The 18644-nt window shown below is 43.2% G+C and overlaps 1 protein-coding gene across 1 annotated transcript in view; it reads left to right on the forward strand.

Annotated features, from left to right (window-relative positions):
• The window catches only part of ADAMTS17 (ADAM metallopeptidase with thrombospondin type 1 motif 17), a 203188-nt gene extending 185134 nt beyond the window's left edge, over window positions 1–18054 (forward strand). The window contains exons 23-24 of the mRNA XM_075713772.1: window positions 14478–14655; window positions 17903–18054. Of these exons, the coding sequence (XP_075569887.1) occupies window positions 14478–14655; window positions 17903–18054 (330 nt within the window). The remainder of the gene's footprint in view (window positions 1–14477; window positions 14656–17902) is intronic.
• Window positions 18055–18644: the final 590 nt, after the last annotated feature.

Below are 18644 nucleotides of genomic sequence, written 5' to 3' on the forward strand. Positions count from 1 at the left end.
ATTCGTTGTTCACTTCCTGTAAATGTGAATCAAAAGTTCCCTGATCAAGGTCGGAAGTAAAATTAGCCCTCTTACTCTGTCTCGGGAACTGCTCACTGGAAACTGGAGCTGCAATTTTCCTGGGAGAACCGCCTTTTCTAATAGTTTTTCCTTGCAATTCACGCACCCGTGCCTCTAAGGTTGAGGTGGGTTTTCCATCCCACTTTCTCATGTCCTCTCCATAATCACGCAGGTAAAACCACAGGGTGCCCCGTGGTGTGTATCCTCTATATCCTCTCTCTTGAGCATAGGGACGTTGACTCCTAATGGCTGAGACACTGGTCCGTGCAGGTGGGGAGTAGGACAGATCCTCTCTGAGTTGTTGGAACTCTTGGCATATTTTTTCAGACAGTTTTTCCACAGCCGAGACACAGGCCCGTAGGGAGGAAGAGAGCTTTTCTTCGTAGTCCCGGAGTTGTCTAGCCACTTCATCCACCGTTGGTGCCTCGTCGTCTTTCCAGGCTAGTATTGCCAACGAGTTGGAATACGATGCTGGTGCGCTCCGTACCACCTTCCGCCACATGGATTGTGTGCACCTGACTTCATCTGGGTCTTTGGTTAACCGCTCATCATTCAGGTCACTGTAAATCACCTCCAGCACGCCTAATTCCCTCAGGTACTGGATACCTTTCTCTACGGTGGTCCATTTGCTTGGGCGGTATAAAACATCCTCCTTGAAGGGATACCTTTCCTTCACGCTTGACAGAAGTCGCCTCCAGAGGCTGAGCGGTTTTGCCCCTTTTCCAATTGCTTTGTCAATGCCCCCTTCCCTGGAAAGGGATCCCAGCTGCTTGGCTTCCCTACCCTCTAAATCCAGGCTACTGGCCCCGTTATCCCAGCATCGGAGCAGCCAGGTGATGATGTGCTCGCCTGGATGACGACCAAAATCTTTTCGCATATCTCGCAGCTCACTCAGGGATAGGGATCGGGTGGTCACCATCTCATTTATGGGTTCTTCCTCCTCTGGTTCTCGTGATGGCCCTGGTTCATCTTCATCCCTTACTAAACGAACTGATTTCCTCGTGTATTTTTTCTTCTGTATAGGGGCAACTGATACCGGCGCAGGTTGGTTCTCTGGTTTAGCCACAGTGTCTGTCACTGGGGTTTGAGTAGCCGCAGTGCTCATGGCTGTGGCTGGAGTAGCCACAGTGCCTGGGGCAGGGGTTTGAGTAGCTGCAAGGCCTGTAGTGGGGGTTGGAGTAGCCGCAGGGCCTGTAGTGGGGGTTTGAGTAGCCACAGTGCTTGTTGTTTTGTCATCAGATCCAGAGACCTTCTCTTTCTTTTGAGGGTACTGATTAGCGTTGACCACGGCTCGATAGGCATGGGCCAGTCCCCAGCATGTTGCAATGATTTGTGTCTCTCTGGAGCTACCAGGGTGACAACATACTTCTTCCAAATACTTTACTAATTCTTCAGGATTCTGCACTTGTTCAGGGGTGAAGTTCCAAAACACTGGAGGTCCCCACTGCCCTAGGTACTTGCGCATACGATCCCACACACCCTGCCACTCATAACTATCCAGCCTTGGGGTAGATCTCTGGATGGTATTTTTAAACTGCTTACTGACCTTTATCAAAATGGAAACAACATTCCCAAGAATTATCAATAGAAGTATCTTAACTGCCCAGGGGTGTTCAAGATACAGGAAAGTTGTTGTAATGAAGGAGGAAACATCATAGAAGAAAGCAGCAAAGGTGCCATTCTGTATTTCCTCCACAACAAGCCTCTCAGAGTAAGAAGTATAATTGCTAACTCTCTCTATGAGGTAGTACCCGAAGTACAGTAGTGACTTCTGTATGAAACCCAAATACCAAAGAATGCTCAAGGTCAGGGCTTTGATAAGGAGCCTCCCAAGCAAAAGATCATGAATCACTGCAGAGCATAGCACACTACACAAACTGACAGCAAGCTTTAACGCGTGCTGCAAAAAAAAGAACATGGTGCAGATCAGAAGAACTAATATCGTGACCGGCAACTGTTAACAGACTCCTTAATACACTCTGATTAATCTGTTGTTATCTCAAGCCCCACGTTGGGCGCCAAAAAGGACTGTCGTGGTTTAGCCCCAGCCAGCAACTAAGCACCACGCAGCCGCTCGCTCACTCCCCCTACCCTGATGGGATGGGGGAGAGAATTGGAGGAGTAAGAGTGAGAAACACTCCTGGGCTGAGATAAGAACAGTTTAATAATTGAAGTAAAGTAAAATAGTAATGCTAATAGTAACAGTATAATAATGATAATAATAATAATGATACACGAAACAAGTGATGCACAATGCAATTGCTCACCACCCGCCGACCGATACCCAGACAGTTCCCGAGCAGCGATCGCAGCTCCCCGGCCAACCCCCCCCAGTTTATATACTGAGCATGACGTCATATGGTATGGAATAGCCCTTTGGTCAGTTTGGATCAACTATTCTGGCTGTGCCCCCTCCCAGTTTCTTGTGCGCCTGGCAGAGCATGGGAAGCTGAAAAAGTCCTTGACTAGCATAAGCAGTACTCAGCAACAACTAAAAACATCAGCCTGTTATCAACATTCTTCTCCTACTAAATCCAAAACACAGCACCATGCCTGCTGTTAGGAAGAAAATTAACTCTATCCCAGCCGAAACCAGGACACATTCTCTTTTATATATGATGCAATATACAAATGGGAATCCAAGCCATCTCCCATTCAGTGGTTTCTTCCAAAAGGAAATTCCACATCCAGTTTGCATTCAGTTAAAGAAACAAACATCTCACACACTCTTTCTACTTTGAAATGGCTCCTCCTTGTTTGAAATCTGAGTTGTTAAATGTTTTCGCACCGGAAACATTTTTGCATTTTTGTTGTAGTTGTGCTAGTCAAAAGAACAAATGCTCAGTTTCCCAACACTTGCCTCAGACTCCTAGGCTGCTGAAAATACGTCTCGATGCTTTAGCAAGACAGTAGTTCATTCTTTCATGATGAATTGTATTTTGCTGACAAACTTTATGGCAAGGATTACATTCCTGGGAAGAATGCAGGCAGCTAGTGAACAGAATGTGTCTTTATGTATGTGGCTTTCTGGGAAGCTTAGTAGGACGCACAGCCTGAGTCTGTAGTGTTCACCTGCTCCAGGCTACGCTTGAAGGGATCAGCTGCGGGACTCGGACTTTGCGTTGACATCTACCTTGACTCACGCGGTTGAAAATATATGTCCCAAATGATGTGGGGGTGCACTGCTGGCCTGCTGCAGGGAGATGCAGGCTTGACATGTTGGCTCGCTATGGTGGTGACAAAGATCAGTTGTGCTGGAAGGTGAACAGCACTAGGGACTGCTTTCTAGGTACCCGAGGCTCCCCGCTGTGTCCGCAGCTCTCTCCCCTTCTGCTCTAGTAATAACATAGCAGGGAAAGCACTCAGGTGCAAATGCACAGGCCAAGGCTGTATTTTTTGAGTTCCTTTTCTCCAGTTGACTTTTCAACTCTTCTAGGGTATAACTGAAGAGGCAAGTTTATATAGTGGGAGCAATTCTCCAGAAGACTTTTATGGATTTTTCTTCATTTCCAGTTTTACTTAATTATTTCACTATTCTATATGCCTCGACATACTCTATTTCTGATGTATTGTATTTCAAGCCCATAGCACAGAATGGTTCAGGGTTCCCAAATTCATTTTTTTTGGCTATTCTCCTTTTCACTGGTATTATATCAAAGAAGGTAGAATTACAAGCAAGATACACTAGCTCTATCGTTAGTGCTGACTTTCACAAGGGTGCATTTTCAGCTTTGTGGGCAGAAGTTTAAACATGCAACTTCTGTCCCTCAGGCAACAATTTAGCTCGTTAACCTATTATATTACATAGCCCAATGAAAAGATTTTTAGAAGAACAAAGATACATAGAAGCCTTCTAATATATTGGGTTTGCCATATTTTTTCTTTGCAGTTACAGTAGATGCTCTGTAAATACTAAGGCCTATATTAATCTCGGATAACCCAATGTAAAGCCAGGGTAACGGACTTTCATTCTTCCCTACAACCCGTTGGCCACAAGCCAAGGATCTCACTCAGCGCAGTGGGTCAGATATCACTCTCTCTTACATTGGTGTAAATCCACATTAATTCAGCCACTTAAGTTAATGCAGGCTTATGCCAATGCCATGCAGATCAGAATCTGACCTGCCAGACTGTGCAAGATCCTTGGGTCTTGTATAGGAACCATCACAGATTCATGCTCTTGGGTGAAAACAGAAATATATGATATGTCAAGCTGGACTTCAGCTAGGAGAGAGAGTAGAGAAGAGATCTTTTTCTACCACTTTACAACTCATATAACCACCTGGCACAACGTTCACTGGATTCAGAAAGATTGTACACTCCAGAAACTGGAAAGCACTAGTAAGGATCAGCTCGGTAAAGTGTTATGTTAAACAATATTCTTGTTGCCAAATAGTGTCAGTAGTGATAAAGCACATATGAAAAATTACCTATAGCCACCTGCTCTCCCTGGACATCAATAGCTGCCAATTTCTTTACAGAATTTTCCTCAGCCTATGAAATGCTGGCTATGGGTTCTCATCCCAGGAGAATATTAACAGTAGGGACGAAAAAAATATAATTTTCTATAAGAAAAATACTGGGTTTGTGCCAGACATTGAGGTGTTTCATACTGAAGATCAGCAATCATTCATCACAATGGGTGGTAACAAGGTTTTTGTAATTGCAAATTAATTGTTTTGGCAGGATTACAGTAGATTGTATTCTCTAAGAGGTAAAACCTCTAGCCTTGCAGTGCACCAAAAAACATGTTGGGCTTGTTTTTTGGTTTTGGGTTTTTTTTTTTCCACAAAAAATATTCTACAATCTTCCATTGCCAGGAAGGCATGTTTTCCGAGTTCCAAATGTTTGGGAACATCAACAAAATCCTCTATACGCCTCACTTTTAATGATTAATTCGCATTACGTGATAAGAAGAGCAAATCAAGGACAGCTGTGGTTTGAGAGGTATATTCAAAGCTGTTGTAAATATAGAAGCAAACTGTCCTTTGTTCTAACATTCATTACAAATTCATGGCTTGACCTGCCATCTGTTTATGATAAACTATGGACAACTTGTTAATTCTTTGTAAAGGTCATAACTAAGTTCATCTTCTTCTACCTTGGAGAAAATAACTTTTCTTGTTGAATTCAGAGAAAACTCCACAGGAGGGATGGTCGCTTAAAAATGCAGTCGCACGTCACAGCTGACAGACTCTTTCCTGCCACTTACTCACTTTGGCTCAGCAAACAACTTCATGATTTATGGTTGCTCACATGCATTCAGCACCATAGCTAGAAACCGATGTTGGAAGATTGTCTGCAGGCCTCACTGATGCAAATCAGTTGTTCCCCAGAAGGTGACAGAGCTGGATTTGACAGGAGAGGACCCAACAAGCTTTAGTATTCAAACCCTCTGCTTCTCTGGTCCTAAGCACCACAAGAAGCCAGAGCATCAGAGTATCCTAAACCTAACCACTGCCCCTATGGACTGCTCTAAGTTGTACTGCTAGTTGTGGTTCCCCATGGTTTGTTCCTCTGGTGCGTGATCACTGATGTGCAAACCACAGCCTTTCTTGCCAACAGCTAATCTCAAAATACCCCTGGATACAGAGGATGAGAACAAATGGGCCCAAATTGGTTTTATCAGCCAGGGACACTCCTCAATTTGGCAAAGTACTTGCCAGTATCCTAGTAAAAATTTCATGCAGCCCTTTAGAAAGGAAGATGAAAAGACGTAGCTCTGCATTTCTTAAGTAGAATGGTACCCGCTTGAGTTATGATGAGCTACAACCATCACCTTTAGTTTAACCTCCATTGAGGAAATGCATGGAATAAACTAGATCTCTGTGTGAGAGAAAGCTAGTGTTTATTTTACAAAGGAGAAACCACCCCTCTCTTCTGCTGCAATGAAATCAATTTTGTTTATAATACCACGGGCCAAATCACTGACCCACCAAAGTCAATGGCAAACTCCCAATAACTTCAGTGAATTAAGGATTGCGGCATAAAATGAAGATTCTGGCACATGGCTTGTAGTTTACATATGACAGAGCTCCAAGGCTATTGGTTATTTTTTGATATCTTCACTGTCAATGCAGGATTTGCTGGAGTTTTCTCTGTTCCCTTTATGATTTTATTCCACAAACCTAAGTAAAAGGGAAATGAACCATCCTGAATCCAGAATGAGGAAAAGACTTGGATCACTGAATTAAAAGACTCAGAAGGGGAGACATGAGGAGAGACATCTCCGTGTTCCTGCTGCCATTTCACAAATCTTCACCTTGGGCTGCTTAAAGCCCAGCCCAAGGCCCTTCTACTGCCTTGTACCACCAAGTAGAACTGATTGCTCTGTTGTGGACAAACTTAGAAATATAGTTTTCATACCTCCACTGGAAATACGCATTTTAGGAAAGAAAGGAAAGTTCATATGAGTTCAGCTCATATTAACCACAGACTTCTGTATGGTCATGGGTCCATCACTTAACTGAATTCACATCACTGAGTCCTAGCCATCTGACAGGTAGGTGCCTTGTTTGTGATACTCGTGAGGCTCCATTTACAGTCGTTGTAAGATAGGCAGCTCTAGGTAGTAGTTTTATCTCCTTTCCTTAGTAAAGGCTGAATTGCCCCTTGAAGTGGTGACCTCTCTCTGCTGACTGCAAAGGGGAGGTAAACAGAGCTAGTTCAGTAAGATGAATCCCACCCCTTTTGCTCTTTGATTTTCTGTCCCACCATCTGTGAAACATCTTTAGCTATGGTCAGAGGTGTAAATATTGTGTAAGGGCACTAGAACAAGGTTGAGCCTCTGTCTAGACTTGTGCTAACTGCCAGCCCCAGTCGAGGCAGCTGTAGGTGGAAACCTAGGCATGGAGAGTGAAGAGGTGCTGACTACAATGCATCCCGGCCATGTCATTCGCCTGGGCATGGTGAGCTGCAGAAACCAAGTCCTGCTCATGCCTTTGAGGCAATGACTGCTCCTTGTTTGCCCAACGATTTGCACAGCTCATCTCTGCTGGAGTTCCTGGGAACATCCATAGTACAAATTATTTTGATGGTTCCTTAGTAAAGGAGATCGTGCTGCAAAAAGACCATATTCATCTGTGTTTTGTTTGAAGTGGAGCATGTTCTGTCACAATGTTATTGTCTCATGTTCCAATACAGCCTCCAGTGATCCTATTAATTGGAAGAATAACTTTTCTTTCTTGATATTTTTTATTTAAAAGCCTAGTTCATTAAGTGCATTTTTTTTTTGATGGAGTATTAAGGCCTCCCACCAAGATCAGTGGATTGGAAATGGAATTCCATCGTGACTATTCTACTCTTTTTTAAAGTGAAAAAGAAGAAAGCGTGAAAGACGAGCCTGTTCAAATATTGGCATTCATTTTCTCTGAGTTACTCTGAGATGTTACAGTGTCTAGAATCATGTTTTTAAAAATAGGAACAGTAGCTAATTCACCATTTAAAGTTTGTACTACTCTGAAGTACTAAAGTTTGTACTAATCTGAAGAGGTTTTTGTCCCTTGAATCTTTACAGCATGCAATATATATCACTAGCAGGGACTGCTATAATTGTGCAGCCTTTCCAATAGCCTTTTGAGATTTATAATGACTACTGAGGCATTAAAGTGACAATCTTCCAGAAGATCTTTAAAGAGCAATTAGCATCAGCCTGCTGGTGATCCCTTGGTTGACCGTGCAAGAGATGAAATGCAGTGTTAGTTCAGCAGCATGCATTTCAAAGCTGAGTAGCAACCTGTCTAGAGTGCTCAGGCAGGACTGAGATGACAGAGATGAGCAGCCTCTTGCTGAAGTTAAGTAATCCTAATGGAGCCCTTAGTTTAATTACTTTTTTTAATAAATTGCATTTAGGTAGCATTGGTCATGAACTGATGAATAACGGTGTGTTCAGTGGAGCTTCAGTTCCCAAGATAATTCTTTCAGGCTAACATCTGCGACGGGAGTCGGTGTGGGACTGTAGCTCACGTAGCCCGTAAAAACATTGCTCAGCAGAAGCAGCGCGCAATGCTGCGGAAGCAGGGTAAATTCTCAAGCAGTCAGCCTGAGTTATGTGATCCCATGGTTGCATAGTTGTCCATTACTATCTGGCTTACTTAAAATTTGCACGATTATGCCTTTTACATACGGTGTTTTTCAGCATCGTTTCCTTGCGGTTTTTCAGGTGGAATAAGCTATGGATTATTTCCACTTAGTACCTGCCACAGACCAAAACATTGCACACGCGCTATAGGTGGCATGCTAGAAAATGGCACCCTATAGGCAGTACCGTATCATTTCACATCTCTGCTTGATCCTGTTCTTGAAATCCAGTTTGAAAGCTTGTGAGAAGTAAGTTCTGCCTGATTGGTATAATGAATTAAATGACATTTCCTCATTAGCATCCACCTGGGCTGCACTGCACAAGGACTAGGGGCACCGTCACTACACAGAATATTCATGCATTCAGCTCTTCATCTCTGAACTCTCTGTACACAATGGAACTTTTCAGAATAGCAAAGTCAAGCTTAATTATGCAGTGAGATGTGCTGGATGTACTGGTCATGTCTTGTTTCTTAGGGTCATGCAGTTTGAAAGCACAGCTGTAGGCAGTTTGCAAAGATTGCTTCTCTCTCTTCCTTCTGAGATACTGTCACATCAGCCACGAGCATTTTCTGCTATAATTTATTGTTTCTTCCCATACTGAGTCAGAAGGGTATGCATTTTTTCTTGGCTAAATTAAACAAATCAGTCATTTCACAAAAGTTTCCAAATGAAAGATTGTTGTAAGCAAGACCAGATATGTTCTCTTTACAGATCTGGGGTTCAAAAAGAAGAAAAAAGAAAAAAAAAAAAAAAAGAAAGAACAAGGAAGCTTGAAAAACAGCTTACAGTTTGCTTTGGGCTAAATAGATGTTATCAGTGAAAAGACAGAAATTTCTTTCTTTAGCGTGATGCCATGGTGAAAGTTGACCTGGTGTTTATGAAAGCATATTGCATGCTGCTTTTCAACTAGAACTATAGAGTTTAAATTAGTGATACTCATAAAAAGCCTGATGTTAAGGTGTGCGGAGCACTGACTTTCAGAGCACACACATGTATACTATTAAGGTCTCAGGAACGGGGCAATTACAGGACATTTGTCATTCATCTCAGATGCCATGTTAGAATGTTATTAATAGGAACTTGTCTTGCTTTCTTTCTGACTTTCATAGAAGTAAGAAATAAGAACCCCTGGGGGAAAAAAGCTCTACCCTATCCTAACGCCTTGAAATACTTGAACTCTGAAGTCAGTAAAGCATGACTCTATCTCTGAATATTGGAGCTTTAGCCATAGTGTTATCCTTGGCTTCAGCAACTTTCAGCAAATTGGGGACAAACCAGTATCTTTAAACGTCAGATGACTGCAGACTGATGAATAAAGAAAAAAAAAATCTTGCCTTCAGCTTAGTTATGACAGTCGTCTTGAACTATATCTCCTCCAACAGATCAGCCTTCTAAATATTGGAGTATGTTCAGGATTGGCTGAAGGGATGCTATGACCTTCTGCTGAAAAAAAAGCAAGTCTCTTACAAAAGAGGCTAACATCTCTTGGGAGTTAGAAAAGTGACATTTTTGATGGTGACACATGGTCTGAATGCATCCCTGCCTAGCCAGCAGCCCTCAGCTAAGGCAGAAGCAATGCTTCCTTATCCCATTCAATCCTGAACAGATCAGAGCCTGTCCTCGATAGTGGTAAATCTGTACCTTTTCCTGTCCACATTAAGCCTCAACACAGGGCTTCTTCGGACTGGTCTCTCTCACGCGCTCCGCCAGCTGCCCAACACCAGCCCTGCCTTGGCGTCATTCATTCTTATTCCTCTCTCTTTCTCTGGCTATCTTTTGTAGATCGGGACTTGATGAAGTCCCTGCCATATCTCAGCACTTACTGTAAATTCGTTACTATTTTAATACCTACTATTCTCCTGAGGCATTTGCTTTCAAAGCAATTAGACATCTGTCAGCACCTTTGGTAGATTTCAAGCTTTCACATCAGTATCCTAAGGTGGAAATAGCATTCCACTTGAAAAATCATAGCTTGGTCTTAAGGTTGGAGTTTTTCAGTGAGTAAATCTTCTTTAAGCTGATGAATGCAGCTGCTGCCTTGACAATTTGTGAGTTTATTTCCTTCTGGATATCCCCACTGGCTTGTATGTTACTGCCAAAGAATGTGAATGGAGGCATTTTCCTATTGCTTTTGCCTTCTCAAGCGGTGTTTGAACTGGGAGTTACAAGGGCTCTCATTAGGTTCACTTTTTGTAACTGTTCATTAACCCCCTCTTTTTTACAGTGTTGAAAAATCCTTTGATCTTTGCATGTGGGTGGATTTCCAGTTTACAATGGCTGTATTGTCAGTTTAGTGCATTAGGGTTAAACTGCATGAATTTTGCGTGTGCATTTTTCTGATAGTGATATCACTGGCAATGCCTGGTGGAAGGAAAAAACCACTTCTTTGTTTGACACCGGCATCTCTATCCAACCACTTGTCCGAGTCCCCAGCTTCCCAGAGCAGGCAAGTTGCTTGTGGGATTTCTCTCAGTACTTGCGTAGCAGCTCAGGTGGCAGGCAGAGATGCATGCAGCTCCGAGCCAGGTTCCAAAACCAGTCTTCCACATCCACAGATCATTTTCCTCCACCACGGCATCAAAATATATGCGTATCTTGAGGGTTACATCAATGCTTGTAAAGGCTTTTCCCATTTTCAGTGTATGTTTGTTAATAGCAGTGTAAGAACCCAATATTTGCCCAGCAAAAGTCCAGTGTTCTTCAACAGCATTTTAAATACGCTCAGCGCGGTTTCACTGTGCGGCACTGGAGCCTCCCAGCGTTCTGCACAGTGGAACCATACCAGCTATACAGAAGCTGGGTCAGGTGCTGGGCTGTACCGGTACTTTTGCCCCTGCAGCCCAGGCCACGCTCTGCCACAAGCGATACGCTCTCGCTGGCAGCTCTTGGCTGCCTGGAAGTTCCTCTGTTTGCAAAAAGGTCACGGCACCTTTCCTTACTCAAACTCCTCATAACCTGAGTCCAAGCCTGAGGGTCCTGTATCAGAGGGCCCAGAGTGAATCTACCCCTGAAAATTGTTCTGTGGATATGCTTCCTTGTCCCATAAATATTTGGGAACAGAGAGACTGTAGCAATGCATTTAGCTGTCCAGAGTAGGAGGGAAGGTATTTATGGGAATTTGCTGTTCAGTTGGAGTTTGATTTTTATGCCTCTTTTAATGATGTCCTCTCTTCATAGTGCAGCATGAGTAACAATTCCCCCTTTGTATGTATTTTGTATCTATTCCTATTTCCTATTGAAATTCCTAGGAAAGAGACTATCCAAGTACAGAGTTGAAAATTTCGTCTTAAAATAAGCCAGATGTCCAATCTTCCTTTAGCTGCCAAGCCCAAAAGAGTTCAAGAAAGATGTTAAAATCTGTCTTCCTGGCTGTGAAAAACTAATTGCATAGCATAGGTGATGATCCCAGTCTCCCAGGAGAAGGAATAAAACTGCTTCAGGCAAAAACTCTGCTGTTATTTGTCTAAGGATTGGAGTTGGCAGTGTCTGTGGAAAAAGTTTCATTGCTTGCCCTCCTTGCTGGTTAACAAATGCAGAGACAGGAACACAGACAAAGGTAGGTGAGTGTTTGTATATTGGTATCTGAAAACCTTATTCACCTTATGAGAAAAATGCTTTTATCTTTCTTTCCTTTTTTTTTTTTTAATTTTTCCCCCCTCTGTTAAGAGCATTCATAAGCACAGGGAGTGCCTAAAAGCCAGAGACAAAGGTTTCAGACTCACTGTATTACGATCACGTGAAGACACCCCATGGCCTGAATGGGTTATTTTATGCCTATGTGATAACAGCTATTCTGGTTGTAAAATGGATGTATAACTCACTCCCCTTGCAAAGACTTTTGTGGGGATTAAGATTAGTAGAGCACTCTGAAGACTAAAAGTGCCATTGAAATCCTGAGGATTAGAGGTTGCATATGACTAGTGAAGTGGAAGGGCCTAATAATTACATTTATCGGGATAAAAATCGTTAACTTTAAATCCAAATGTAATGGCCATGCCTGACTGGTAGAAGTCACTGGGGGCACACAGTGCTGGGGAAGAGCAGAGGGACACCCAAGGCTAATGAAATGCCTACATCTCACTGCAGAAGCTCCAGATATGAAGGGGGTTTAAATAACGGACTTCAACGATTGCTTTTTGGAATAGCTCACTGTAGGGCATACAAGGGAAGGGCTCATTCAGCATAGTCCTAAATACCATCACCATTGTTGAGGTATTAATAGACAGTGACCAAATTTTGATGTAAAGTCAACATCTGAAAATCTAAGTGCAAAAAAATCCGTTGTAAACTAGTGTCTTGACCCTAAATTGAGATAAGAAGCATGTAAAGAAAAAAACCAATTATTTATTTAAAAAAAAGGAGTTCCAGGATACATGTAAAATTTTAACGTAGCACAACTGCTACCTTCAGAACACAATAATCAGGCCCTGGAGGGGGCTGCATAGCTGGAAACACAGAGGTAAACTGCACACCAGGATGGCTTAGTGGCAAAGTCCAGAAGGAATCCAAGCCAGAGATTGTTCTGAATGGAGAAGTTCAGTCCTAGAGAAAGGCACTGGGAGAAAGAATAGGAATAAAGAGCAGGTGGAATATAGAGGAGAAATTAAGAGAAAAGCAAATACAAATTTGGTGAGTACACCAAATACAAGAAACCTGTTTAATAAGCAGTCATTAATGTGAGTGACTAAAGAAAATTAGGTAAAGAGTCTTTGTAATTTCTGATAACAGGCTTCGCTGATCCTACAGCTCCTCCTACCCAGAAATAAAGAGTTCACGTGGTGCAAATGTATTTCTGCACTGCATTTTCTGAAGTTGGACTCCATCAGCTCGATTTTACATGGTCTTGTTAATCTGAAGCCATTTTTTATCAGGCCTTTCAGTGATTCACACAGGAAGGAAAAGCTGCCTGTGCTCCAGCCCAGAACAAAGCTATACTTCTTGTACCAGATGATCTTTGAGAAGCAGCAGGGTTTTTTGTGACACTTCCAGAACAAAATGACCACAGGTGCTCTCCCCCATAGATGGGAGAGGTGGAGGCCTACGTGCATCCATGAGTTCTTTTGCCCCTGCATCCCAGTCTTACAAGCATCCACACTGCATACACATCCTTCGTACTTGGACTTCAGTCCAACCTCAGTGGTGCTCATCTTTTGAGCCTCTTCAGTGTTTGACATGCTATTTTTAAGAAGTACCACTCTGAGGCAATAGCGTTTTTCAGAGAGAGCTTGCTCCACTGCCCTGACTTTGTTCAGAAACAGCAGAGGACAGAAAACGTGATCCTTTTTACATCATCTTAATTATACCTCCTGAGTTTTTCCCCACCTCCTCCTGTCCCCACACACAGCTTGTGTGTGGCTTTAGCAGAAATAGGAATCTTACCAAAGTCCTGCAACCCATTGTTTCTTTATTTTAAATACAAGGTTCTTTTATTAACTCCAGCTGGTGCACCTCACTGTGCTCACTGTGTTTGCTTTATTAAAATTGAACAGCGTGCAAGTAGGACATTGTAAATCACAAGCGACTGGGCCAGAGGAAGAGGGAGGGAGAGGTAGGGACTCCAATTGTATGACAAAAAGGAGAGCATATAAACAGGCTGGGCCTCCTGGCTAATAAGAGCCAAAACTCACAGAGTACAATTTGCAGTTGCTCCCAGGAGGACAGACAAGTGCCAGACGGTTAGCAGGGATAGATGAGAGTGAATACTTGAATACCTGATGTGTTCTCCCATATACTGGAACAGAGCTTCTCCAGAGGTCTGGGCATGCAGTAGGAGCTGCTGTAATCCTTGGTTTTATCTTATATCAGTGCCTGGCAGTGGTCATCTTGTCTGTGGAGGAAGCCTTGTTAGACTGTCCAAGTCTTGGAGAGGGCTTTTAAACCGAGACAACCAGTACCACTGGGTCACTCATGAAGAGGGAGGTGGAAGCTGCTCGTCCATAATTAAGCCGGATAAGTTTTCCAGCTTTGCCTCTTTGTGGCTGGTGGAGGGAATTGCATCTCTGCTTTCTTGAACCTCGTGGTCATCCACAGGGACGGTCAGCGTAGGTGGACTCAGAGCAAGTCCAGACAGAAAGACAACAGCTTCCTTCCCTGTGCCAGGACAGCTCCCCTGCTCACAGCATTCCCTGAAGCCGCAAAATCATCACGGACAAATGCAACAGCTGTATGAAGGGTCCCTGGCTGACACGATGTCCCTGCTGTTAGTCCTCAGCACCACAGTGAGCTGCCAGTCTGCTGCACGCTTCAGCTCTGGCAGTGATTTTTCTGGTGTATGTGTGTATGTGATTTTGAAGCTACTCTGCTTGGACCATGTCTCAGTGCCTTATCTCCTCCAGTGCTCCTCAACCTGTGGGAAGGGCCTCCAGTCACGCGTGGTCCAGTGCATGCACAAAGTCACCGGGCGCCACGGCAATGAGTGTCCTGTCCTGTCCAAGCCAGCAGCCTACAGGCAGTGCCACCAAGAGGTCTGCAATGAGAAGATAAACGTCAACACAATTACCTCGCCCAGACTTGGTGAGTGAGGGGTGTTGGGGGAAGATGTCACCTGCAAAGGACCAGACAAAGCCCAGGCTCCCAGTGTGCCCATTGTGATAAAAGTGGGGCTTCAGAGGATTGTTCAGGGCCAGAAATTAGGAGAGGGCCCCCCCAGTCAAACTCTAGACTAAAGGTCTGGTGTGGATAGGTCCTCTTTTGTCCATCAGTCCCTGCCTCAGACTTTGCCCAAGCTGGAGCGCTCAGCAGTTCATAGACCTGAGAGACCAACAGGAGCACACAAATGGTGGGTGATTGATTGATTGATTGATTGATTGATCGATCGATCGATCTCAGAGGTGAGGGAGCTGCCAGGCATATCTTTCTCCGTCACAAACACCTTCACACCCTGCTTTCACTATGGTGAGTGTAAAGTATGGTAATTTATTCATCCGTGCCCCAAGAAAAGTACATGTCCTTGACAAGTAGAGCATCGCTGGGGTTTTTTTGACTTTTTGTTGCCACAAGAATGTGCTTTGATGAATTAATTTGCCCAGGGAGGCAAGAGAGCATCCAGCCTCTTTCTGTGAACCCTTTGGTTTTCTGTCACTGTCCTTCTCCTCACCCTCCCTGCATCCCCTGTGTACCTGGCTGAGATGAGAATATGGTGCTAAGCCATCTGCTCCCAAAACACCTTAACGCTGTATTTAAGAAATGGCTCTAGTTAAGAATGCTCCTGTTAATACAAAATTGTGGGAATCCATGATTTTCCACGTCATATTTGCTCAGTTTATAAGGGGATAAAAATATATTTTTTCCAAACTTCAGCCCCGTGTGTTCAGCCACAGCTCCAAGAACCAAGCTGGTTTCTTTACATTTCACACATCATCACCAGTAAGATGAAGCTAAACTAAGCCATCAGCTACACTGACACAGCCTCATCGGTGCCTCCCATTACTTTTCAGTACAAGAGGCTGGGTTGTAAACAACACTGCTAAGAGCTTACCAGAAAGAACAACCTCCACCCTCCCAGCAGAGCCAGTCTTGTAGGCTAAAGAAGCCTCTAATACACATGAAAAGGCAGAGCTGCTAAGTAATAGAGAACCATTTTCTAACAGCACTGTCTAGTGTTAAATAACACTTAAACTAGGACTGGACTCGAAGCTTCTGAACTGAAATTTGTTTCCCAAAAGTTTAACAGATGTTTAAAAGCGTATGGGAAATTTTATTCTTGCAAATGCAGTCATACTGAGGAGCTTCTAACCTCTTTTCTTTAAGAACATATGAGAGTACTTCCCAGATATTTTAGCACTAAGAGCATAGTGGAAGGAAAACATTTCATTTGAGAAGTAAGCCCTTGATACACTGATGAGACAAGAAATCCATCCTAATTCACATTTTAGGACAAAGCAATAAAAAGCTCACGTGTTTAGAAGACTGAGGAGGCTCAAGTCCCTGCTGAAAGTAATCTGCAAGTAATTTGGGATGCTTTTGTCTCTAAACCAGGCTTGGAATCACCAGGGCCAGAAACAATGGTATTTGATATTAGCAGAAAGATATATCATTGAGTGTTTTGCTCTTCCTGCTTATAAACAAATTCTCATTGGATTATCTTTAAACAAAATTCTCTGTTTTCTGCAATGGAAACCTCACAAAAAAAATTATACAGGAAGAAAATTCCAGTAGTCTACAAAACCCATGCTGCCTGTCCCCACTCCAGAATGTTTTCCATCCCAGGTAACATTTTCAGAAGTATCTAAGTGTGGAGTTCACCTCACCTGACTTTTACATCTGTGTCCAGTGACCCTCAGTGAAGACCCATTCAGAGGGGGTTTATTCTGTTCCTCAAGCACCTGACCCATGTTACTTCCTAGACATGCTTCCTGTCTTACTTCACCACCTATGAGGGACCTTGGACCTCTAAAATTAATATTAGAGTCCTAGCCTTGTTTGTGGCTTAGTGTCTTTCTATATAAAGTCTCTCGTCTCAGATTCGTAAGGTCTATGTCAGATGTTCTTGCAAGATGTGTAATTTATTCGGCTACATCATGTTTTCTGAACACCGTGCCTGGTTGGAACCATAGCTAGCAGGGAGTACTGCAGATGTGATGCCCTCAAAAAGCCCCTCCACTGCTGGCACACTCAGAAATAGCTCTACCCTCCCCCTGTTTAGAATGGTCACTTCCACTCAAATTTTTTTCTCGCAATCAGTTATTTTTTAAATTGACTTCATGTTCCTTTTTTTCTGGGACGGTGCAACTTCATTTCATTAGATTCTATCAGACTTTTGCTTCTTGTCCAACTGAACGAAGCTTCAGTGATAAACATTCCTACCAGTTTTTGCTGCCATCATTTTCTGGTGCTTGGCAGACTCACAGCTATATACAGGATAAGAGCCTTTCCTGGTTTCATCCGGCAGAGATGAGGAACAAGGGACTCAAGATGCTGCTGGGTCAGCACCTTTTGATGTTCTTTAATTAAACCATTTTTTTTCCCAACTTCAGAGGCCACAATATTCATTTAGAAGATTTCCCAATTATCATTGGGAACATAAGAATGCTACATACAATTTATAAATCACATACCATAAAAAGCACTCGCTATATGTATGCATTTTTATCAAGTGCACAGTTTCTCTACTCTTAGTTTTTTTATAAAAGCACGTGTGACCCTGTAACGGTATTGTCAACAGATTCAGCAACAGTGTCCTCGTGCTGCTTTCCCCCCTGCACAAACCTTTTGTCAATCTGAGGGAGTTTCAGCCATCTAGCCCCCCCTCCCAATAGCTAATTGTTGTCCTACTGTTTTTACTACACTAAGAAATATTATTTTTACTTCCTGCTAATTTAGCTTTACATCCACCAAACTGGGTTTGATGTTGCATGTCTGTAAAAGTGTTTCCCACCAAAAGGATGACGGCCACTCCTGAAAGCGTGCCTTAGCAAAGCACTCTCCCTGGGAGCACACAGCTTCCCACGGACTGCTGTGAGGTGTTCATGTGCTTAAATCTAGGCTGATGCTTTAGACGTTTCGTTCATCTGGGCCTTTTTGTCACTGAGACAAAATAGGTACAACGTGAGGAGGCTGGCGCTCCCGCAGTCATGTCCAGCTACACCCTTGCAGTAAGCACTTCCAAGAGCCTGATATTTCAGTAGAAAGAACATCAACTGATCTCCAGTGCTGACAGCGAGATCGGCCCTTTCTTCCCCATATGCAGTGATTTTGATCACACCTGCAATGCTATTCGCTGGCTAATCTGCTAGTTTCTCCTTTCTTTTCTTGTCCAAAGCTGCTCTCACGTACAAGTGCACAGGCGACCAGTGGACAGTGTACTGCAGGGTGATCCGGGAGAAGAATCTGTGCCAAGACATGCGGTGGTATCAGCGCTGTTGCCAGACTTGCAGAGACTTTTATGCAAACAAGATGCAGCAGAAGAGTTAATGAACCTGTGCTACTTCTTAGAGTATTACAGCTATTTGTATGTAAATCACGGACTAGTAGGTCTGAGTACTGGAACTCGATGAGTTGCTACAATGTGGTGGATTCCAAAGCATACCTAATAAGACTTGAAACTAATTCTACAGACTGGATACCAAAGTAATCCACTCATCCACCTTAAAAAAAACAAACAGAAAGAGTCATCTCAAGGAGCCAATCATTTTATCGTATTTTGACATCCTTACATTTTTCATTAATGCTTTTTACTTTAATATATTAAATCTCCAGCCACTGGATGGCTTGCTACCATTAAAGAAAAGGACAAGAGCTGCAAAGTGATTACATTGACTAAGGTTATGGGTACCTCCATGGAGGAAGGCCTCTGGCAAAATAATTCAGCAAAGGTAGAGACATTACTTAATCTTTTAATCTTGGCTTTCATCCGGTGTTTTCAATTCCCAACAGTTATCCCACTGTGGAGTGGGCTTGGAGGGACACACATAAATGAAAAGCTTAATTGAAAGAGAGGATTTGCTGTAAAAGCTTGTGAAAACTGATATCAGAGGATGAACATCTCTGAAATTCCTGCAGAA

This window comes from Pelecanus crispus, chromosome 7, assembly GCF_030463565.1.
Source record: "Pelecanus crispus isolate bPelCri1 chromosome 7, bPelCri1.pri, whole genome shotgun sequence".
Classification (NCBI taxonomy): Eukaryota; Metazoa; Chordata; class Aves; order Pelecaniformes; family Pelecanidae; genus Pelecanus; species Pelecanus crispus.